The 24,757-nt window shown below is 43.6% G+C and overlaps 1 protein-coding gene and 1 long non-coding RNA gene across 2 annotated transcripts; both read right to left on the bottom strand.

Annotated features, from left to right (window-relative positions):
• Window positions 1–4,277: 4,277 nt before the first annotated feature.
• On the bottom strand, window positions 4,278–6,705 carry LOC129164940 (uncharacterized). The gene is made up of 2 exons (XR_008564411.2): window positions 6,578–6,705; window positions 4,278–4,498 (listed from the first exon to the last, which is right to left on the bottom strand). It is a non-coding gene; the product is annotated as an uncharacterized lncRNA (long non-coding RNA).
• Window positions 6,706–16,829: 10,124 nt separating this feature from the next.
• Window positions 16,830–24,241, bottom strand: sik1 (salt-inducible kinase 1). The gene is made up of 14 exons (XM_015966239.3): window positions 24,014–24,241; window positions 23,517–23,698; window positions 23,305–23,421; window positions 20,382–20,445; window positions 20,135–20,296; window positions 19,669–19,793; window positions 19,454–19,577; window positions 19,146–19,366; window positions 18,907–19,056; window positions 18,700–18,810; window positions 18,390–18,612; window positions 18,050–18,304; window positions 17,777–17,966; window positions 16,830–17,576 (listed from the first exon to the last, which is right to left on the bottom strand). The coding sequence occupies exons 2-14, from the start codon at window positions 23,667–23,669 to the stop codon at window positions 17,057–17,059; spliced, it is 2,415 nt and encodes an 804-aa protein (XP_015821725.1). The 5' UTR covers window positions 23,670–23,698; window positions 24,014–24,241; the 3' UTR covers window positions 16,830–17,056.
• Window positions 24,242–24,757: the final 516 nt, after the last annotated feature.

Below are 24,757 nucleotides of genomic sequence, written 5' to 3'. Positions count from 1 at the left end.
CTTCTGGCCTCCAGCTCCCACCAGGTTTCCCAAGTTTACTTATTCTTGTTATTATTTGTATCTTCTAGCTTGTCTTTCCCTGTAGTTTTCTTAGGTTCAGGTATTTTTCTTCTAGGTTCCTCCTTGGTCCTTCCTTCTGGTTTATTAATTCTCCTTTTCTCCTTAGATCTTTAGTTATTTGTTGTTCTAGTCCTTAGGCTTTGTTATTATTCATAGGTAATGTTCTATTTCTCCCTCTCAGCTTAGTTTCCTCTCCCCATTGGTTAATTGATTTCACCAGGTTTATTTCCCCACACACCTGCAGTTAATTCCCCAATAATCCTTCCCAGTGTATAAAACCCTGTCTGTGTCTCAAGACCTGTCCACACGTAGCCGGGGATCTGCCAAAACGTAGATATTTTTCTACGTTTTGGCCTGTCATCCACATGAAAACAGAGTTTTTTCACACGAAAACGGATGTTTTTAAAAACTCCGGCCAAAGTGAAGATCTGCGTTTTCTCTGTTTTGGGTGTCTGCGTGTGGACAGACAAAACCGGAGTTTTAAGGTCCGTTACATCACTTTCTGAGACAAAAAAATGCTGACATCACGTGTGCGGCTTGTGTTTACACTAGCCGACAGCATGGATGCCCTCAGAGCTGCGCTCGCTTTATCAATTGTCCAAGCGCTTTTTGCTTGTTTGTTTTTGCAAGCGGAATTACTGCTCCTTGCGGAAGACCACAGACGAAGGACGAGGTTAAGAACAGGGGAAGTACTGCCGCCTACAGGTCTGGCATGTCCTTAACAACGTATTTATCCGGGTACGTGTGGACAGAGTTTTGTTTTTAAACGAGGTGGTGTGGATGCAAGTTTTTGGAGGGGCGGATATTCGTTTTAAAAAAACCCGGCTACGTGTGGACTAGGCCTCAGTGTGTTGTTTGTCCATAGTTTCGTGTCAGCGTTCTTTTGTCCCCCCCCCCCCCCCCCCCCCCCCCTTAGGTCTCTAGGTTTTTGCTTTGTGTCCTTCCAGGACTCTAGGTCTCCAGGCTAATTGGATTTTTTCCCCCTTGGATTTTAATTAGTTTTTTGTCTTCCTAATAAAGGAATGTTTTCGTTTACATCTACTCCTGCCTCGTGTCGTCACGGGTGTCTGCATTTTGTGTCCTACTCCTCCAATCCTCAACGTGATGAACTGCTTATGAGTCGAGGATGCATTGACAGTTCATCTCTGTCCTTGCCACAAATAATAACTATTGAGCAGGGTTCATTTAAAGCTGTGCTGTCATTGGCCAATATTGCTTAATTTAAAGTATTTGTACTCAGTTATGACTGTAAAAGGAGCAAAATTCAGATCTTTAAATGTATTTGAAGTTTTGAGACTAAGATGTTTTTGATGGTGGAATTGAGTCCTGCTGTGTGTATTTATGGACAGGATCTCAAAGTGTAGTCATGGATGATCTTTGACTTTTGCAGATGACATGGTGGCCTCTTGAAGCCCCGTCCCCCAGTGTGTACTGGAAGGATTCAGCAGCTTTGATGAAAGTCAGTTCTTGATCTGGGGACCTTCAGGCTGGGAATGGTGGTTGGCTCAAGTGGAGAAGCTCAAGTATCTTTGTGTCTTGTTCTTGACTGATGGTAGAATGGAGCCGTAGATGGACCGACTGATCAGGGCTTCATTCTTAGGGATGAGAGCATGGACGTCACTAGGATTGAGATATAGGGGGGGCTTAGCCCCAGGAGCTTGACCTTGAACATTTTTTTCACACCCTGCAAAAACTTTGTCAATTAATTCATTATCTGAAGAACATTTAACAAAACCTATTATTTTATTACTTTCTTTTCCTTTCCTACCTTTGTGCATTTTCTCTCTTCTTTTTATAAAAAAAATAACACTTAATCAGTTCATTAGTGGGGTCTATGTTGAAGAAAGATTTTATATAAGTCCAGAAAAAGAGAGATGCTCGGGTCGAGCAGGCTGCTTCATGCACGTTCACGCTCAGGCATAGCCTTTCGAACCGTTCTTAAATGGTACAGATACAATTGACATCACTGACCAATCACAGGGCTTGTGTTTAAAAATTTGGACATGTCTCCGTCACCCTCTGTGAGCCTATTGGAGAGCACCTGCGCCGACGCATAATGGCGTTGAGTGTCTTTGCACCGACGCAGACAGAGAAGTTTAAGTCAGACTAGAAGTGTGACTAGTAGTACAAACTCAAAATACTCAGGAACCCCCCCCCCCCCCCCCCCCAAAAAAGATTCAATAAATCAACAAAAAATACCTGGAGATCATGACCTGCCAGAGCAGAGCTGGGTTTGCTCTTCTTCATCAAACTCAGAACTGCTATTTCCATGCTTATTGATCTCCAACGGAGGAGCTCTAACATCGACACCAAAGAGTGAACCCTGGTCAGTGCTGACGTGAGTGGTTCTGCAGCAGTTGCTGTGACCCAGTGACTCTACCACAGTTGGTTAGATAATGGTTACTGGGAAGTGTGACAGGCCTCACCAGCAGAGCTGTTACTGGCACTGGCAAGGCCACGAGGGAGAAAACAGACATACTGACAGCAACGACCCAATGACGAGAGTCCGAACCGATGATGTGCCCTGGCTCACAAACTGGCAGGGTTCAATTTGAGCCACTTTGACAGAAACATATCAGTCACAGAGAGTGTGTTCTGTGTGTGCTTGTTACTGTAGACAGGAACACTGAATACGCTGATCAAACCTTCAGCTTTATAAACCAAACAGAAAGTTATTATGATTCTAATAAACACCAGACAGCAATGATCCAATCGTATGGTGATGATCTTTAAAAGGGAAAAAGGTTAATCTTTTGCTGCTAATAGACATTTACTCTTTAGCTGCTTTTATTTCTTATGAAACAGCAGATGTTTTAAAATGACATCTCCTTCTAAAGGCAACAACTTAGGCATTGCATCAATCCGTCTGTCCATTTTCTTCCATCTTTGCAAGGATGAGACTTCGGGGTAGCTGGTGCATGAGGGAAGCCTATGTCCTTCTCCCTAGCTTCTTCATGGGGATCCTAAGGCATTTTGACATCACTGGTGTGTTAGCTCGCCTAGTAAGATGTTGGACTTTTGTGCAGAACACCTGGGTTCGATTCTGGATGTGAACATAGCTTATTTAGAGTTCATTTTTACAATAATGATATATTTTTTTACAGTAAGATGCCCAAATTTTTATTTGAGACTCGCCGAACGACATTGAATTCACAGATAAAAATGATGTGGGTTCACCTTTCATTTTGGAACAATTTTTCAAGAGCATGCAGGAGGACTGACCCATCTTAAACCTTTGTCGGCTGTGCTGAAGAGAAAGGTACAGAACCAAATTATTTAATTAATTAGCTGCGCGTTCTCCTGTCCTCTGTCCTCCGACACACACACACACACACACACACACACACACACACACACACACACACACACACACACACACACACGGAGCTGACTGTCTCAGCTGTTATTTTCGTTAAGGAGTGTGCACGTACAGCATGCGCACCTCGTGCACGAGCCTACTATTGAAGCTGCCGTTACGCTTTTGGCCTGAGGGGGCAATCGCGAGCATGAAAATTCAAAACTCTGTAAAGTCCCTTTAACATGGGGGATTTATCTTTTTTAGAACCCGTCCCTAGTGGATGAGGCAGGAACTGCATGTTTTGCCACTTCCGCGCTGGCTTCACCTTTACCAGACAGAGTTTGCCCCTTGGTCATTATGTTTAATTTTTTTGCAACCTGATCTTCATTAGAAGTTAAACAATGTATTATTGTTGAAGTCTCCACGAGTTTATGTCTTGGTGCAAAAAGAAACACCTAAATAAATAAAGTTCATAAGGGTTTCAAATGCTGACAGAGGATATATATATATATATATATATATATATATATATATATATATATATATATATATATATATTTGTATTTATACTCACCTCATAGTGAATAACATTACTGTATTATATTCTATCTTGTTGGATTGTAAAGCACCATATTGTATAATTTTGAATCATATAGCATTGTCTTGTATAACATTGTATTGCGTTGTGTCAGACCGTATTGTATTATATTACATGGTATCAGATTGTATTGCGTTGCGTCATATCACATGGTCTTGTATTATGTCATATGCTTGATGAACTGTATTAAATCATGTTGTGTTGTATTAATAACTGGACCTTCCTCCAATGATGTTCCAGGGTCAGGGTTCAGGCAGTCCTGCTTTTCAGTAGACAGCAAACGTCTCTTTTGCTCAAAGGAAAATAACACAATAGAGAACATTGTGGGAAATCACAGGGTTTTTATTAAAGGCTATGGAGTGGAAGCAGGACAGACCGAAGAGGAAAGGCACATGTTCTGGTTTTAACTTTCTCATTTTGCGTCATCCCTTTGTCAAAACACATAAATCACAGCTTTGTCATCTGATGAAACGGCAGAGACCCCTGCCCCGGCTATCTCTCATCTCCTCTCAGCATCTTGCTGTTATCACCATGTTCCCCAGCTGTGAAAAGAGATAAAGGAAATCAATTTTAATAGAAGCATGCAGGCATAGCTGGGATTTATATTAATTAAAAGGCAAATGTGCAAAGGGGAAAATAAGAGAGTTGAAAGTCTAACTGAGGGCAGAGCTGCTGTTTGCTCTGATTTCTGCTGTGCGTCACTCTCAGACCCCTCGGGTGTGTGTGTGTGTGTGTGTGTCCACTTCATTCAGGGGTGCTGCTTGTTGTTTTGGTGGAAAGTGGTTTTTTTCTTTGTTCGTATTTTTTACAGACGCTTAATTGAGACTATTATCAGTCTCAGTTCTGATGTCTGTCAATGCCCATTTACAGGACAGCAATTTCTTCGTAAATGCATCTATTTTCCATACTCTCCACAGTGTAACAGCACCCTCATATGGTTGTAGCCCCATCTCAGCAGGACAGTGGGCGTGACAAGAACCCTAAACCTAATCCCAACCCTAACCCAGCAATCTAAGGATCATGCTATAGGGCTGGAAATCTGCAATGTATTGCAATCAAAGAATTCTTTGTCAGTGCAAGCAGAAAAGCAAATTTTCAAAAAAGTTGTAAATGTTTTTCTTGAACGCTCCAAACATTTGGGCCATTTATCCTGGCTGACTGGAACTCTAGGGCAGAGAAGTATAAAACAAACACAAGAGCACAAACCCAGCCAGGCCTCTGAGAGGAGTTTGATGCTGATGTGCAGTGAAAGGCAGAGGTGGCGTATTAGATGGAGTGTAGCGCTGCTGTGAGTCAGGCTGTGTTGCCGTGTCAGCTCGTCCAGACAGGCGCTGCTCTCCGGGCTCTGTGTAGGTGTCTCTCAGGGGATGGACAGACTTTTTCGTTACAAAACCACCGAGTTCAGGCCAGCAGCCTGCTGCTGCTCTTCAATACTTCATGACATGCAAGGGCCCGTGATAACATCTTTATAAGCCAGTCTGACCTGAAAGCCCTTCATCTGAGGGTTATGGTGCTTCAGGATGACACGGCTTTGAATCTGGCGCCCATTAACAGATTATATCCAATCCTTGTCATGAATCCTTCATTACATCATGCGAACCAGTTCTTTGGATTAATAATTTACGGTGTTCACCTGCTGCTGGTTTGTTATCACATGATCAGTCTTCATGTTTCTAGAGTATGTGACTACAGACGGTTCAACCAGCCAAGTCTGACAGTAAAAGTCTCTCTATGTTTTCCCAACTTTCCATTTTTGGGAGTTAATGTCTGGAATGCTGACATTTGAGGAAGCAGCTCTGCCACGACTGGCTCTGACACGTAGTCCTCTTTAGCTCATTATCAATGTCCTTGCAAAATAGAGAATTATGTAACTGCAACACTCTGTTTCCACTCAGACACAGGGCTCCGAGAGAGCGGTGCCGTGTATTGTGTTGGCTTTCAAGCAGTGGATTGTGTTGAGCTTGTTTGAATATCTTTGGATAAATGACTGAGGGACGTCTAAGTGCAGATGTGTTTGTGCTAGATGAGGCTTATTGTTTTACTGGATGAAGAGCTTTTCCATTTCGGGAGCCCCCTTTCCTCCCATCACTTTTTTTTCATCTCTTACGTCAATGCTTCCAGACTGTCACTGAGCGTAAGGGTTTTCCCACTCGGTGCCTCCTGAGAGCCGCCCTGCTTTTGCTTTCTTTCTATCTTTTTTTTTTTTTTTTTTTTGCAGGCTGACAGGCTTCCGAACAGGCCGGAGAGGAAAACTTAAGCAGAAATTCTGAATCAGCTTCCTGACTACCCTGCCAGCTTCCACATGTCTTTTGTTAGGATTCTCCTTTTCTATCCAAACAGGTGTTTCTTTAGTAAACCTGTAAAGTAATTTGTCTCTTTTTTGTCCCACTTATTGAAATGCCAGCGAGAACACAGAGATCATGGCGTCAACAGGATGTGCGCTCAGTTCCTGTCATTGGACTCGAGGGTCGCAAAACAACAAAGATGGGAATGGCTCCCAGGGGTTTGGAAGTTGTAAAACGATAGGCATGTCCCAGCGGAGGGTTTAAAAGCAGTCAAACAACCAGCCTGGATGGATCAAGCAAGAAACTCTCAGCTTTGAGTCCAGACGTTTTAATTACCTCCACAAATCCAGCTGAGCCTCGTGACCGCCGGGGTTAGAACAAAAGTACACTTCATGTCTCAAACAATCAGTCCTTACCCCCATCCCATCGTCCAGTTGTGAAAACATGCATGACCTACCTAGAGAGGCTTTCACACACACACTCTGTCACACACACACACACACACACACACACACACACACACACACACACACACACACACACACACACACACACACACACACACACACACACACACACACACACACACACACACACACACACACACACACACACACACACACACACACACACACACTTTTAAACAGACTCAAGACTGTTGGCTGTTTTGTGGAGCTGGAGCAGCTGACGTCAGTGAAGCCCGGTGACTTCATTCGTCCGCTGCAGCCTGAGGAGGTGACAGACAGACGGACGGAGAAAGGTGACACTGAACGAACAAGCTGCGAGCACACAAGCCAGAAACGAGGAGCGGAGGAAGCCTAAAGAATGTTCCAAAGCTCGCGTAGTCAGAGAACGGAAAAGCAAACAAAGGTACAAGAAATTTCTGACAGTCAAAAGATAAACGAATACATCACAGTTCAGCTGCTGGCGGTTTCCTTCAGGATCACATGCTGTCATGAGGAGTGTGTCTGGAGAGTGTGTGTCCGGCTCACTCCTTCCTTGTGAGATGTTTTAACCCGTTAAAATTTAAACAGCCCAGCAAAGTTGCAAATCCTTCTGAAGATTTCAAACATACACAATAAAAAAAGGAGTCACAACTCTGAGATGAATGCACATGTAACATAACTGTGTCACCTTTCCTCTCTCACATGTTGACAGCAGGGAGAGACACTTAACCCTGAACAAGATCACCTCACGATTTGTACTCGTTTTACTGTTTTGTTTGTAATCAGACCATTTTTACATTTGTCCTGTTATTTTCATGTGTGAGCTTCTGCACGATTCATCAAAAGGCTTCTTATTCTGCAAGGATGGCCACATGGTTTGTGCTGATGACAGCTGTTTGCTTTAGTTCATGCTTCAGGCAGCTTCTGTTTACTGCATGGTTTTATTAGCAGACTATTGATGCCTTTTACAGCTTAATAATGAGCATCTGAGGACAAACTTTCTACCAACGATTCAGACTTTTTCAAATGTTTATTATCGCAAGCATGTGGCCTCATGCATAACACCAGCTCAGTGGCCTAGCGGTAGAGTGTCCACCCTGGACTGGGACATCGGAGTTCAAATCCTGGTAGGCTCATACCAAACACTTTAAAATGGGACCCAATGCCTAAGGATTGGGAGGTTATAGTCCCTGAGTGTGGATAACCCTCAGGGCTATGCTGGATGACTCCTCCTCCCTGTAGGTCTCGTTTCCCTGGGGTGTACCCCAAGGTTCCATTCATGACCCATTACTATTCTCCCTCTATATTCTGCCTTTAAGAGCCATTCTCAGGCAGCATCAAGGCTTTAATGATCCCTGACTCCTGTAGATCCCCTTGATACATAACGTCACACACTCAAGTCAAATTACACAGAAGCTTCCGGAGGAGCCAAATGAGAAAAGGGGGGCTTTATTCTTGTCTTGGCCCCCAAAATGCCTTGAAACGAATAAGCGTGTTTGACTGATAAGTGAATAAGTGTGTTTGACTGATTGTATCAATTTCCAGAATCCTGGGTGCATCAATGACTGCATCAGGAAAATAAATTTCTATGAAATCCACGAGACGCAAATCCAAAAAAAAAAAAAAAAACCAATAATAATAAATTCAAAAACGTTTTGTTTGAAACATGAAAAAACTAAAGTGACTCTTACGTCATCCAGCTTTAACATGCAAAACTGAGAGATGAAAATGTCCCCTACTTAGCATGTTAGCTTGACATTAGCATCCACCTAATTAATCACTAGCATAGCTGCAGGAACGTGTTGCTAATTGACGCATGTTTTTGATGTCTGCCTTGGCTGCAATGGCAGTAACTGTTAGCTTTGTGGTGTTTGGTTGAAATTAAAATGTACAAATGCAAGAACAACTAGAAAGGCAGTGAGACGTTAATTGCGAATGTTGGTGTCTGTGAGGCAGACTAATTCATCACACAGCTGCTGGCTGGACTCAGAGAGAGAGAGAGAGAGAGAGAGAGAGAGAGAGAGAGAGAGAGAGAGTAATGGAATGTAATGGCTGTAACAGAATGCTCACATAGATGCCAAAGCCTACTGCACAACCCGATGTGCGTCATAGCTCTCACAGCTGACAGCATGTCTCCAAGTGTGTGTGTGTGTGTTAATCTCTTTACTGCCACAGCAGTCTGCTACTAATGCATGAGCCAAATCAAAGCCCTGGGTAACGTCACCACAGTGATGAGAAGCATGACAGCGCTGCACATTAAATAAATGTGCAGAAATGGACTATGAGGTGCGGGAGGAAACTTTTGTTCCTAAAGGTGTCATACCCTCCACAAAAGCCTGGTGACAGTCAGAAGTTGCAGTCAGGGGAGGATTAAGGTGTACAGGGGCCCATAGGCTACACTTGTTCGGAACCAAAAATGCTTGATCGAAGCGAAATATTCTTATCCTATATTCTTATCTGCAGATATTTATTTTAATTAGGGGTGTCAAACAACTAAAAATGTTAATCTAATTAATCATAAGATATTTGTGAATTAACCATGGTTTACCAATATTTTCTGGCATTTTCATCCATTTCACCCCAGCAGCCAGGATCCGGGGTTAAGTTAGCATCCACCATCAGCGTCACCTGGTTAGGACCCATCAGAAACTACTTGAAGCAGGTCTGCCTCTGCCCCCAACTGGACAATATCAGCTTCTCTGTGACTGCTCGTTCCCTCCTTCGAGCTAGCATCATGAACCTCTGCCGCTCCAGCTAGCATAGTTCCGTTGCCTTCATCGTGAATGTCTTGCTTTTCTCTAACCTGCTGTTGGGTCCAGCAGCAGGTTTAAAATATCCTGACAAATTTGGGATTTTTTGCAGAAGATTTTTGTGCTTTTGTTTTTTGTTTCTCTCCATTTTTCTTTTCTGAGCGCCACTCTCATATTTTCTTTCTGACATTTTTTTTCATTTTCCCTCCTTAACTGCAGCAGCCTATGATACATGAATATGACGTGTCACATGACACGTTACTTAACTCAACACCGCCACAATGTTTACCCAATCAGTGTCGCTTATGATTTTGTCGGCCAATGCAGTTGAAGAATATTCTTGCATGTAAATTTAAATAAAATCATATATTTTTAGCTGGCCAGTGGGGGCCCAGAACACACGTGGGCCCCTAGGCTTAAGCCACGTCAAGCCTGTGCATTAATCCGGGCCTGGTTGCAGTAGTCCATTTTAGACCTTGATAGATAGACAGGCTTCACATTTAAGACCTTCTTCAACCTTTAAATAGGGGACAGAAGTTTGGACTTCACATGATGGAACTGAAGTTTATTTAAATGCAGATCAAAATTGTATGTTTGCAAAATGCATTTATTGCTTCAGAGTTTCAGAGCTAAGAGGCCTTGCAAAAAATGTGAAAGAATTGTTTTTGGAGCAGAAAATTTGCAAATCTTGGACTTTTAAATTACTTTGTCTATTAAAATAGAAGGGAATTAAATATATAAATAATTTATTGCAATCAATCAGTGTGGGATATGCTGAGTGTGCTGCTGCCAGCAAAACCAAGACGATCAAGTAGGATCACATGCTTACAAAGGACTGGTGTGCAGGACATTCTTTTGGTGGGTGCAGCACTATTCTTGTTAAAATATTTGGCTGTGTGTTCATTTGAATTCATGCCAAATCTTAGCCTCGAACGTTTGATTTGGGTTTCTTTTCATGTGTTCCAAGCTCAGACTCTCCAACACCAGGGTGCTGATGAACTGCAACTGAATGAGATCGGGTGGATTTAAAAGTCACCCTGTGCCTCTTCACCCAAATCAAACGTGAAACTCAAAGAAACCAAAATGACCACTCATGATAAAAATGAAGAAACTTTTCTGGAGTTCTCCCTGACAGCCCTCGAAACACCAAACACCAAGCATGCTTGGGCTGGTGGTGTTCAGCAGGTCTGAGGCAGCAACAAACTCAGTTGAGCTGAGTCTTGACGTGAACTTCCGACCGCTGTTTATTTACTCAGCTCCACGAGCTCCACAGATCCTCTGGAATTCATTCCTGCCCCACCAGAGAGCTTGATTATGTGCAGTGACGCATGTGCACAGTTTCTCACTCACGTACGCACAATTAGGAGGGTGCTAATCTCACAGGGAGGGGAAAGATCTGAAGGACTTCCTAGCAGCTGCATAGTGTTTCTGAGTGTGTTTTATCAGCTTCAGATCACACTCAGGGCTGCTTGTTTACAGTAAGTTTGGCTCAAACACAAATAGTCTCTAATGCAGCAGTTCTCATTGCTGACTCTGTATCATCGACCTCATGAGTCCGAGTTCCCCTGTTGTCATCAGGCCTCAACTTCCTTCTGAATTATTCAGCGTGGAAGTTGTATCTCACATCAGAGCCATCTGCTTTTTGCGTGTGTGTGTGTGTGTGTGTGTGTGTGTGAGCAGGATGTAAGGAAAAGAAGGTTCACCAAAATAATTTTCCAAAACTGTTTCCCAAGTCTAGCTCAGTTGAAAGCTCTGAAGGAGAAGGCAGTACAACAAGCAACATTCTTAAAGACCAAGTTCACTGATTATTTTCAACACGTTTGCCTTGGTCTCTAGTATAAATGAATTCCTTGTGAGTCGATCTCTGTAGGAAAAACAGCTCTGGTGCTCCTGTTTCAGGAAAAACGAAGTGAGTCAGAGCAGAAGTGAGCTGGATTTGGAGACTTCCTGATATTTGGACATCTCTTTTTAGATTGGCACACAGTAGCATGACTGACTGTGCTTGCTCTGCAATGTTGATATTTAATCTCCACAAACAACATAAGCCTGGAGAAGTTCTGCTGTGTGGTGGAGCTGCTTATGCTAATGGTTAGCATCTACTAGCTGCGATGTGCTCTGCTCTCTCCTGGAGCCAACAACAGCTTTCCTAGGTCACGGCTCACAAGCTGAGATGGGTGAGTCCATTAATGCTAATTTGGCAATGATGCATGCAGTTGTCCAAAAGTTTCCCCATCTATTTTCTATCAGCGACTAATGCAGTAAATAGGGTAGAAGACTATTTTCACTTTCAGCCTGCATGTTAAAATTGATCATTTTTAAAGATAAGAAGCAAAAATAATTTTTCTTCTGTGAATTAACAAATTAGCATCTGCATTATTTCATTTATTTGTGCATAATTTTACCTAATTAGATGGTTTTTACATATTAGCCTATCCATCATAATCATTTTCTGGGTTTTACTTCTGCTAAACCTTATTAAAGTTGAAAAAAAATGACCTGGAGAAGACCTGCTTCAGGTCTACACTCCTCTCGTGACCTGTTTAAAAGAGAGTTTGGTTTTTGTAAAGATAGTTGTGAAGTATTCACGAGGGTTGGGTCAGATTCTCTGACAGGGAAGCTGACCACTCTACATATTTAAAATTAAAACTACAAAAAGGTGTTTCTGTAGTTTGCAAAAGGCTGAACTGTGGATTTCCAGCTTTGCATCAGTTTCACAAACTACAGTATGTCTGGATAACTTGACACCCCCAACAGTTAACATGTAACACAAACACCTGACCTCATGTTTAGGAAAATGTAGTGACAAGGTAAATAACCACCTGATGGAAATATATCACAAGGTACAAATCATCTCTGTGCTGCTGGGTTTAGCAGCATTTCTGTGGCTTTAGATGTTTTTGATGGCTTTTTGTGACTTTAATTTAATTGCACAAACAGTCGATTATTGAAACCATATTCTGAACGTGTCTGAGTGCGAGTTTATTTGTGAACCACGAGTCCTTCGCAGAATCACTGAGTCTAGGTGAAATCCTCTGGACTTCCTGTGCAGACGCTCATGTAGCACCAGCTCAGGGACTTCTTGTACTGGTCATATGAATCCTGCCCTTCTTTGCCCTGGATGACCCCCACGCTGAACCGTTACGACCCCATGGAATCAGCTTACACACACACACACACACACACACACACACACACACACACACACACACACACACACACACACACACACACACACACACACACACACACACACACACACACACACACACACACACACACACACACTAAACATAGCAGGCTGAATCACCTCTGCCTCAGAGCTTTACAGATGCTAAAGAGGGCAGCTTGAAGGGCTTCAGTGTCAGACAGACGTCACCGTCACGCTTAAACACACATGGAACGACTTAGTCCATCTGTGGTCAGTAAATTAAAGTTTAAATAATGATCAAAATGTGCAGGATAGCGACGCTCATGCACCCAGACTGGACACCACTGTTCTCATCCGAATCAGAATCAGAGCACAAAAGAGTTGAGGTGCAATGTAATGATTGAGAAGAGCTTCACAGGCTGAAGAACACATCCTGTTGTCATTTAAATGTTTTTTTCTAATTCCTTATTTGGTCAAACGCTCAAAGGACAATGATCACGTGATGCAGTGGGTTGGACAGCATTTTTGAATGATCTGTTTTCCTGAAATGGGCCTTGACAAGGAATCTGAGCTAAACCAAACACGAAGGTCAGGTCAGATGTTTACACTCCTGCAGAGCCGTAAGAGCTTGTAAAACCTGTTCAAGCTGTAAAGTTTAAAAACACAACGGACTGACTCACGCTTTATGTTTTCACTTGTCACTAACGGACTCCACCTTTTTCCAGGAGAGCCTTTAATGGTTTTTGTTTTGAGGATGATCTCAAAATTGCCTCTTCGTTGTCCACATCAACAAAATGAATTAGAATTTTATTCTTAGGGGTTTCAAGACCTAAACACAAACCAGGTGTGGCCATGCCTTCTCTGTTTTTGCCCCAACTCTGGAAACAACTCTCTCCAGACCCCTCCTTTTTGCACCTGATCTGATTTTCTGTCCTAACTATTTTACAGTATTTTATTGCTGCTTATTATGGTTTTATTTTGGTTTTATTCAGTTGTTTGTCTTGGTTTAATTGTGGTTTTTACTTGTTTTAGTCTCTACTTTAACCTTTTTATGTGTTTCATTACTTTTGGTGGCATGAAGGTGCTCCATAAATACGTAAAATAAATAAAAGTTTTTATTTCTACTCCTGTTGCATTTTGTTCCTCGCATAAAAAATATATTTTACTGCTTAGTGGCAGAATTTCTGACAAAAATAATACTTATTTTTCAATATTTGATTTGGAGCACTAAGGGTAATAATTTAATAAAAGAAAAAAGATATAAAATAATGCTGATAATATCTGAAAATATTGATTCAAGGCAATAATCTTAAGGTTTATTAAAAAATCTCCTATTTTTTAATTAATACTTCAATAAGATACAGAGAAAAAGGTAATACTGATGTACTGCTTGTTATTATTTTACCTTTACACAAGTTTTCTTTTCTTTAATAATTTTTATGAATTAGTATTTCAACAGAAAAGACCCACTGTTAAAATTAACAAATGACTAAAATAATAAATGAAATGATGAAAAATGACATTTTATAAAAACACGCTCATGCAGTTTCATGTAAAAAGTTCATCTTTTGAAGGACACTTCTGAGTTTTGAGCAATTTTTTTCTTTTAAAACATTTTAAACATCGTCATGTCTGCTGCTCTGAAAGCAGAGCATGAAGAAAAGAAATGCACAGAAATTGGAATAAATTCTTACTTCTCTACATTTCAAGCCTGGAAAAGTCAGGTAAGTGTTAGGAAATATGTTTAATATTTAAATCCCAAACATGTAGCAGAGACCTTTTATTTTTTTACGACCTCGTGTCTGCAGCACCCATCTGATAGCTGGTATTTTTCTACCAGCTTGACCTTTCACACCGAGCAGTCATGATGGGACAGACCTCTCAACGTAAACCGTGAGCATGCTGGAACTGTAATGTAGGAACCATTTTCACTCCGGTAGAGCTTCATTTGGTGTTTGACTCGTCACTGTTGCCTTCACTTGGCTCGTGGATGGTTCAGTCTCTCATGTTGCACCAACTGACTCCCTCGTAGGCGTCAGACACCTGTCCATTCAGCAGGAAGGGTCAGATGCATCATCATCATCATCACCACTCTGCATCACTGAGCAACCACAGCAGGAAGGAGAACCGAGTCACCAGATGCTGGAAGAGGAACGGTAAAGGCGGTTTCCAGCAAATAACCCCACATCAGGCCCGGTATTATCAGACACACCGTCTGACTGTGTGTGTATGTGAATGCATGCATGTGCGTGTGTGTGTGTGTTGAGCTAAATGACAGAAAAAGAATCATGGAGGCAAAAGAAACTTTAGGAACAGAACTTTATTTAAATAAATAGCAACATATAAATAAACAATCTTTCTGGAATAAACATTCTCACCCTTTACTCTTTCTGCTCCCACGAGACACACACACACACACACACACACACACACACACACACACACACACACACACACACACACGCACACACACACACACACGCACGCACACACACACACACACACACACACGCACGCACGCACATACACGGTCATCCTCAGTCAAGTAACAGATCAGAAAACAAAACAGGAAATACTTCATGTTATCTGAAGTTTATCAAAAGGGCGATTTTGCATGATTCTTAGTGTGTGGAGTTGTGTGATTTTTCTTTTGTCCCATCATGAGAAACAAACAAATAATTTATGAGGAATACAGATAAAGTGCAAATGCTGCTTCTGTTTAAACAGTGCAGCTGAAAGGTCAAAGAAAGTATCAGAGGGGCGTCTGAACGAACAGCCTACGAAGCCATCCGTCATTCTTTCTTTTGTTTTATTCTTCAGTTTCAGAGACGGAGAGCTCCGATGGTGAATTTGTTTGGCTAAAGGCACAAGTGTTTGATGGTGACTGCAATCAACCAAAACTGCAGGGTGAAAACGTCAAACACTGCATGTTTCCAAGGCGGAACTTGGAAAAACACTGCTGTCCTATGAGATGTTTCACAGATATGAGACAATTTTACACACACACACACACACACACACACACACACACACACACACACACACACACACACACACACACGCACGCACGCACGCACGCACGCACGCACGCACGCACGCACACGCACACACACACACACACTGTTCACCTGAACTAATATTCTAGCCGACAGACAAAGTTCAGCTTCCTGCACGATGTGGTATTGCTATGTAGATATTTTTCTTTGTTTGTTTAATTTTCTTCTTCTTCTTTTCTAGAAAAGTGAAAAAAAAGGAATACAACCATGGTCCTGGTGGTAACAGCTAGAGGTACCAACGACAGAAGTAGCCGAAGCTGTGATCACCTTGAAATGGTCACTGACCACTGTGCTACATTTCGAGACAGCATTTGAAGTAAAACGTCAGTAGTGTGTCTTTGTTGGATTGTTCGTCTCTTGTGCTGTTCGCTCTTTGGTAAAACCCAAAATTAGTTTCTTTGTTAAAAATACAAACTAAAAGCGTAACTTTGACGTTTGAAATGCCTTCCTCTAAAGGTTTCTACAGTGTCCCGTTGTTGTGTTTCACAACAAAGTACCTCTTCTAGTCAGCTAGCTTGCACAGCAACATCTTAACGGTAAAATCAACCAACCCGACGAAAACCTCAGGCGAAAACGCACGTCGCTCGGATCTTTCTGTTGTGTTTCCATGTAAAATATTGCACTGTTCCCACAGTTTTTGTTCTGTCCATCTGATAAAACAGCTTTTCCCCTGACACCCTGGGGAGGTTTTTTTTTCCAGCTTCTGCTCAAGTTTCCAAACGGTGCTGCCTGAGGAGGTAGTAAAAGCATCTGCGACACGAAGGGCGCTCAGCGAGTCGAAGACAACATGAATCTGAGCGCCGGCGGCGCTGCCACGTTGACTGATGTATCGGTTGTGCTTTGCTCTATCAGTGAGACACCGTCTCGTCACCGGGTTTTGGCTGGTTAAGCAGTCTTTCTGCAGCTTGAGGTAAAAGCAGCATTAGCTAAAACAATCTTGCAGATGAAAAAAGAAAAATAACTGTCACAGTTTCAACAGAATCCTCTGTAAGCTCAGGGCGCTTTGCTGCATGTTCATTGCACCGCTACAGAGAAATGTCTGTTTAGAAAGGCGAAACAAAGAAGGAATTTTGGTCTTCTGTTCAGGCAAGTGACAAAAAGATGAGCTGAAGGAACTCTGACAACGGCGTCAGGCTGCGAGACAACCGTCACGTTTCAGTTTCAGCTCCTGTTTCATTCATATGGGTCCATCTGAGAGCTGGAAGAGTCTTTGAGTTTGTTATTGCTTCTCTGGGAGTCCGATACAAACTCAGCGCCTCGTCCAGAGTTTGGTTATTGCTTCGTCTTTAGCTTATATGATCTCAGAAACATACGGTGCACGTTCTCATCTGTGGACCTTTTGGTAAATCTTGCGTAAATGAGTCGTTAGCATCAGCTTTTTGTTCCGTCTGCTCACTTGTGCTGCGTTCTCCGCTTTACTTCACCATCACGCAGCTGCTGAGCTGCTGCTGTCCGGCCAGGCCCAGCTCCTGCATGTTGGGTTCGGCGCCGGGGGCCGGAGCCCTGCTCCACATGGACAGTTTGGTCGGGAGGGGGAGGGGGACCTGCGCTGCAGGATGAGGCTGCTGCTGGGAGCCGGTGTAAGAGGGGTGAGGGTGGGGCTGTTGGCTGATGTGCAGGCGTGCCTCGAGCAGGTAGGCAGTGGAGGCTACAGGGGACAGGGAGGAGGAGTAGCAGGTGGAGGAGGACAAGGAGCAGCCGGAGAAGGAGGTCTCGAGAGTTTGATGCCAGGGGCCGTGTCGTAGAGCCGTTGGGGGCTGCTGAGGAGGCAGGGCGGGTGGAGCGGGGGTATCACACATGGAGGAGGATGCAAACACAGAAGAAGGTGAAGAAGAAGATGGCTGTTGTTGTGCCAGGAAGAGCAGAGGATTCTGGGTAGGGCATGTCTGGGTGCTTTGGACCTGAGGCTGTGGTTGGTGCTGAATCTGTAGCATCCTGAAAGCCGAGGAAAGAAACACGTTCATTTATATTATCACACATAAATAAAGAAATATGCTGTTATATAATAATAATAATAATAATAATAATAATAATAATAATAATAATAATAATAATAATAATAATAATAATAAGTTAATCACTGTCTAATGGGATATACATGGGCTCTAATAGCAATGTGTCACAGTGAGTCTCACCTTTGCTGGTGCAGCACCTCCTCCAGCATGCTGCGGTGCTCGGAGAAGGCTGGTCCGAGAGATCCTCGGCTGCCGCGGTTACAGGAAGGGGGAGGAACAACTGGCCTGGTCAGACCCTTGATCTTATTTAATCCCAGAAGCCCTTTGGTGCGTGTGTTTTTCCTCAGCTGTTGGCGAAAAGCTTTCAGGCCTGCGGACAAAGTGATGGGAATGTGTTACTCCTCTGTAACTTTAATGTGACTCCAGTTCAGACCCGATCATGAAATCCGGTACCTTGTGTGAGGGAGGTGTCGGAGGCTCTGCGACCCTCCTGGAAGCTGGCAGTTGGCAGGCTGCTCTGTGCTGGAGGCAGGAGGTGGGAGGAGAGAGCCAGAGGAACTCCAGCATGCTGCAGAGCTCCACCTGCAGCACCAGAGGCCAGAAGGGTTGACATCTCCCCAACAGCGGCTTGCAAAGAAGGAGCAGTACTGGAGGAGGACTTCAGACAGCTGTCAGAGGAGGCTCCATCAGAGGGACTAACCACAATACCTGCAGAAACACAACAAGTCAGACATTAGAGCCATTAAGATCAATAGAGCTCAGATTGTGTGCGCTTTCTCAAACATATACTAACATGGAGGGTTGCACTGGTGGAACCGGGCGGAGACCTCGGCCAGAGTGTGTCTGCGGGAGGTGGATGGAGGAAGCAGCGGTCCGAGAGTTTGTGTTGCCTCCTCCTCTTCCAGGTCTCTGGGACGCACCTCTTCACTGATGCTCGTCTCCAGCAGACTGTTGGGTGAAATCGATCGGGTCCAGAGCAATCTGTTCAGGCTGGCCTCCACGGGGAACACCACCCGCTGGAAAAACAGGTGGAGGAAGACTGTTGGTTACTGACCGACAAAAGGATGGGACATAAAAAAGCTAAACAAGGTCTGATTTGCTACCTGGAATAATCCTCCCTGGTCACACTCCACCTCCGTGTACACAGGAGGAGGGTTTTTGGACGGGACTGAGAACGCTGTGGTTTTAAAACTCTCGCTGGACTCCATGATCACCTACAGGCAAGCAGAAAGAGCCAAGCACTTTAGCTTCCCGGCTGAGCGTCGAATCGGGGCTGGTTAGAGCTCGCTATATTGGGAGGGAGTGCTGACCTCTGGACCGCTGGAGTCAGAGGTGCTCCTGGGTCTCTGGTTCCAGCTCCCACACTGACGGCTGAGCTGCTGCGTGCGGTGTTCTCGGACTCTCTCCAGCAGCAGGTAGTAGATGGCAGAGAAGTGATTATAGCTGCTGCTCTGCAGAGACTGGAGGAAAGAACAGAAGATTGTTGACTTTGATTATAGAAAAAAACATAACAAAACAAGTATTTTGTGTTTTTCTTTTGCTCACTCACCTCGATGGTCCTCTGGCGATCGATGCCTAGTGTGTTCATGATGCTCAGCACAGGCTCGCTGTAGTCGCCCAGGTTGGAGTTGTACTCTGTCAGGGAATGGCTGAGGGTCTGCTGGGCAGCTGAAGGGTCAGCCAGCATCCAGCGGTGCTGCTTGATCTGGGCCACAGAGATCCTCTTGGCCGGATCTACCACCAGCATCTTGCGGATCAGGTTTTCACAATCTGGGCGGAGGCACAAAAATCTAATGAGTCTGCAGAATTCCCACAGACTTGTTGCTCTGATTTGTTGACAGGACAATAAATGGGTACCTTGGGACATGAAAAAGGGGATTCTGAACCGTCCTTCGGTGACTCGCTGCCTGAGAGCAGGAAGGCTCGGTCCGTCAAATGGAAGAGAGCCACACACCAGGACATAAAGCACCACGCCGAGGCTCTGTAATAGAGAAAGGCCGGGATGAGAGCGTGAATTTGGATTAATTCTACTTTTATTAACCTATTTAGATATTTTCCTATCTTGAGCTTACCCAAATGTCCAGCTGAGGCCCCTCGTACTCTTTCCCCTCAAACACTTCAGGAGCAGCGTAAGGCGGGCTGCCACACCACGTGGACAGAGGTTCTCCTGCTTTGTAGAAGTTTCCAAACCCAAAATCTGCAAAAAAAAAAGACATCAGCTTTTATCATTCAAGCCGTTCCAGTACAGATATAACACCCTCCTCCTTTCTGCAATCTGTCCCTTTATGTCCCAAAAGGACACATTTGATGAAAGAGCTGAACTCTTTCCCTCTGGCTGATATTAGTCTTAGTAAAACGAGAGAATTATTTACGTTTAATCAGCACACACACAGCGTGTTGATTTAATTAGAGCTGCTTAAGAATCCCAAAGCACCGCATGCTTGCTTCAGACCAATTAACTCTCTCTCTTTTACACACGCTTCCTACAGGCTAATGCGGTAACCATAGCAACAGTAATCGCTCTACTGCAAAACCCACCAGCCAGCTTGATGTTCATATTGGCGTCCAGCAACAGGTTCTCGGTTTTGAGGTCGCGGTGGACAATGTGGTGCCGGTGGCAGTAGTCCACCGCCGTGAGGATCTGCCAGAACTTCTTCCGCGCCTCATCTTCGCTCATTCGGCCATTTGAGGTCAGGTGGTCTGGAGGTAGAGGGGGTTATTTTAGTTCACATTTCAGTGTGTGTCAGACGATTCGGATCGACTGATTCATCTGGTTTGAACTCACCAAACATTTCTCCGTTCCTTGCATACTCCGTCACGATGTACAGCATGTCTTTGGTCTCCATGACCTAAAAGAAAAAACAAAAACAACTGGATGAGACATCTGCATCTGTTCCACACACGAGCCGGCTCGCTTCCTGCATTCCTGGCATGTTTTACCGACCAAACACATCAACTCCAGCCTTAAAATGAAAATTATTCACACACACACACACACACACACACACACACACACCAGCTGGTTAAATAGTTGGGAGTGTTTCCCTCAGGCTGGTACTTGTTGGCAGCAGATGCTAGTGTTGAATTTCAGAATTCCCACATCTCCTTATGTCAAAGACGCTGCACAGGCTGCTCACATGGATCCTGTTTTTGGTAATAGAAGCCAGCGTACGTGCAGCGACTCGACGCGGAGAACACTTTGTTTGACAGAAAGACGAGACTGCCCATCTTTTCCCCCTGAAGCCTACAGAAGGCCTGAGTTTCCTTTAAGGTCTCGGGGAAATGGCCGTTGAGCCGAATGGTTGCGCAACAAAGCAAATTTCATCAGATGACAAAGGCCTGTGTGCATAAGACCAGCTCTGAACTGAATGTCTTAAAATTCCAATGAATGGACGTGCTTTATTCTATTCAGCCAGCAGGCTGTTTGAGAAAACACACACACACACACACACACACACACACACACACACACACACACACACACACACACACACACACACACACACACACACATACATACACACACACACACACACACACACACACACACACACACACACACACACACACACACACACACACACACACACACAGAATGATTCAATACACACTCCACCAAGTGGGAAATGGTCTTTATCAGTGTGAGCTAGAGTTCGCTCAGTCGCCTTGAGGTGATGCGATTGTGAAGAGCCACCGTCGTACAACAAAAGCCTTCAGACCAGTGTTAGCTGCTTTGTTCCTTTTAGCTCAATCACCCTGATGTAGCTATTTCGTATTTACTAATATTGGTTAGTAGCATTGGCCATTCTGAATCCAGCTAATCATTTGTAAATGCATATCCAATGATCTAATTCAAATCTGTTCTACACTAAAAACAAAACCTTTCCCACGATCTGAACAACCTTTGGACTTTACATTAAAAGAATAACTCACTTTTAAAGGGTCAAACAATGTGTAGTGTTTACGGTTAATCTCTGGAAATATTCAGAATGTCAAAATGTTGTTGAAAATAAATTAAATGACGCCCAGTTTTGGCAAAATATTGGTGACTTTGTAACATATAACCATAAAAATCCAGTCTAAAATACATGGGAGTGGGTCTAAGTCTCTGAGCGACTCCATATTAGACGCCATGCTACTTTCTACAGGAGCCTGTGAGGGGAAAAAAACGCATTTACTGATGTGTAACAAACGGTTAAGAAACTTTTGCGTTGTTTTTCCCTCAATGCCACGGAATCTGATGTGCTTATCAATGCTTTTTGACCCTAATGGCCATCCGTTGGTAAGGTCTTACTCAAACACAAAAATACTGCTTGCTTGCAATGATTTATGTATGTACTGCCCCCTATCGCCAGGGAAAATACACACTGTCACTTTAAATAATATAAAGAGAAACGAGAGTAAAAGTGCCTCAAAAATCCTCAAAAGCATCTCGATCTCAAGGGATCAGAGTGAAATTCTGCAGCTGATTGATCAGATGAGAGTTCTTCAAGAAATTCAAAAGAGCTGGACAAACACCATCACAAGACCATCTCATGCCACTTCTCCTTGTGCGAAGGAGAGGAGGAGTTGTGAGGAGGAATGTGACCAAGACTACCTCGGTTAACCCAAATCCATGTGGCGGGTCACACATGGGTTACAAACACTCACAAGGAGCTTTGCACAGCAGCAAATACTAATGTTTAGATATTTTACATGCCAGGTGTCGTCAGTGACGGTGTGAAAGCTGTCATTCAGGATCAGGCAGCTCATCGTAGGACTTATAAGGCCAAAGATGATCTAAGGTTTTACCTCCTGTCATAAAATAAACTTCGATTAGCTCCTACGTGCAAAGTTCTTACTGCACGCGTGAGCATCTTTGCTGCCAACTTCGGCGGAGCACTCTTTAATTCCACAGTAAATCCTCACTCTCTGCTGCGTGCGTGGGATTAAACAAGCTCAAACTTTCAGCACCACGTTTGCTATAAATTAGGTGCTAATAAGAACAAATATGCATTAATCTATAAGAAAAAGGTAGAATCAATTCATATATTGACTTAATTAACAAGCTAATAAGTATTTAAGCTTTATACTCTCCTCTGCATATGCCAGACTCTTCCTTTTTGCAGCCCAGACACGATTTAACACTGAAATCTGGCTCAGATGTAGTATAATCATGACAATTAGCTAAAACAATGAATAAAAGAGCATTGTGTGTTTGTGTTTACTTTCTTTTGGTGTGTTTGTTGCCAGACGTGTGCCAGGGTGCTTGCAAGGTCGGCTGAGTCGGTGAAAGCGGATTCCTCCACCCTAAGTCTTCAATTTGATTAGGAGTAAAGCAGCGCTTTGTGGGGCAGCCTTCACGTGACGCTCAGACACATTGCTCTTGGCTTTAACAGGTGCTAATGTGGCTTAGCGTACCGACGTATGCACACATCCCTTCACCATAACTCGCCAGAATGTTCTCACAAATCTGCAAATCACCCCTTTTCACGGTATGACTGACAACATCTCAGATGTGCACTATTCCCACCATAGACACTGGCCTGCAACCATCACATGCACATTTGAGGGGACACTAGAAAGCAGGGAGGTCAAAGGGGATTGCAATAATGCTGCTCTGCTGTAATTTGTTCAAACATGTCATCACTGCTATGATGCACAAAACCAGCATATGTGCATGCGAAAGAAAAAAAACACAATTTGAGTAAATTTAAATAAAAACTCACCTGATAGAGCTTGATTATGTGAGGGTGATTCAACAGCTTCATGATCTGCACCTCTCTGTAAATCTTCTCCAGGTTGGAGGGATTCAGCCTGGTCTTATCTATAATCTTTATTGCCACCTAAAAATTAGAAATAAATAAAAGTTAAATCTGTGCAAAAAAACAAAAAATTAAAGATAGAATGAGTTGTGCATTGCAGGAGACAGGAGTCTGACCTGCGTTTTGGTGACTTTGTGTTTGGCCAGCTTCACCACTGCAAAGTTTCCTTTCCCCAGGGTGCGGATGATCTCATAGAAGCCGACCTGCAGTGGCCTCCCCTGGGCAGGAGAAGGCTGCGCGCCCCTGCTGGTGTCCGTCATGATCACCATGTTTGTAACAGCGCTGGGACAAATGAAGGCTGCAGAGACAGCACACAGGTGATTTTAGATCTCATGGACGTTCTCCTGTTACGTGCCGCGAACTTGTCGGAACAACGTGAATCAGCGATATGGTAGAAACAGGATTTTAAAATAAATTAAAATAATTTTTAATTAAAAATGAGTATTTTAGTAAAAGATCCCAAATTTATATATAAAATAACTTTTTTCATCTTAAATAAAGTTTTAAAAATGGGGCAGGTGTTGCATTAAAACCGTAAATAAAGATATGTATTGAGAATGGCACTTAGTGTTAAATTCATAATGAATCAGTAGAAAATGTGACAAAGTCTTACCTTAAAAAGAGATAAATCACCTCCTCTCACAGTTCAGACAGCTGTGTGACAAAAAGTGAACCATTCCACCTGAGCGCCGGAAATAATCACACCAATAAGGAAAAAGTGAAAATCAAATTCAAAAAGGAAAAACTATTACTTCCGTTCTTATTGAGTTTAAGCTACGGTTTCTGGCCGGGACTGTGCTGCGGCCGCTGTGTGCCTGAGAGCTCCACCGGAATGCGGAGCTGAGGGCTTCTGCACTCACAGGGGGAACTCCTCCTCCTCCTCCCTCCCTCTCTCTCCTTCCTTCCCTCCCCTCCACCATAACAAATTGATACCAACCTTATTAACGTCACACCCGCGTCAGCGCTACGGGCTGGGTGCACGGCAAGGCCGGGCTCGAGCGCAAGGCACTGGTTGCCGGGCAACCGCGCGGCTAGGGCGCACGGTGACGCGAGTGCTGATGGATGGGTTGCTTGGAGATTGGGACGGTGACGTCAGTCGTAGAGATGTGTCACCACGTGATGTTTCCCTCTGCCGGGCTGCAGCTCGGGGTGCAGCATTCACGCGCATGCGTACCTTAGAGCGGCAGCGCGTGCGGTTTCAGCAAGAACAGAACAGGCTGCATCTGGCGATCCATCCTAAAAAGAATTCAATTGTTTATGGTACAATCATCACAAAAATCAAAACAAACAAACAAAAATAAATCAAAACCATAAAAAACATAATAATAATAATAATACAATTTTTTTACTACCACTA

Source organism: Nothobranchius furzeri, chromosome 14 (genome assembly GCF_043380555.1).
Source record: "Nothobranchius furzeri strain GRZ-AD chromosome 14, NfurGRZ-RIMD1, whole genome shotgun sequence".
Lineage (NCBI taxonomy): Eukaryota > Metazoa > Chordata > Actinopteri > Cyprinodontiformes > Nothobranchiidae > Nothobranchius > Nothobranchius furzeri.
This window is presented reverse-complemented; position numbering and strand designations above follow the sequence as displayed.

Coding starts and splice junctions, on each gene's coding strand:
- sik1 (XM_015966239.3), bottom strand. CDS start 23,669: ATGGTGATCATGACGGACACCAGCAGGGGCGCGCAGCCTTCTCCTGCC. Junction 23,422..23,516: donor ACAAAGTCACCAAAACGCAG/GTCAGACTCCTG, acceptor TCTAATTTTTAG/GTGGCAATAAAGATTATAGA. Junction 18,613..18,699: donor ACCAGGGAGGATTATTCCAG/GTAGCAAATCAG, acceptor CTGTTTTTCCAG/CGGGTGGTGTTCCCCGTGGA.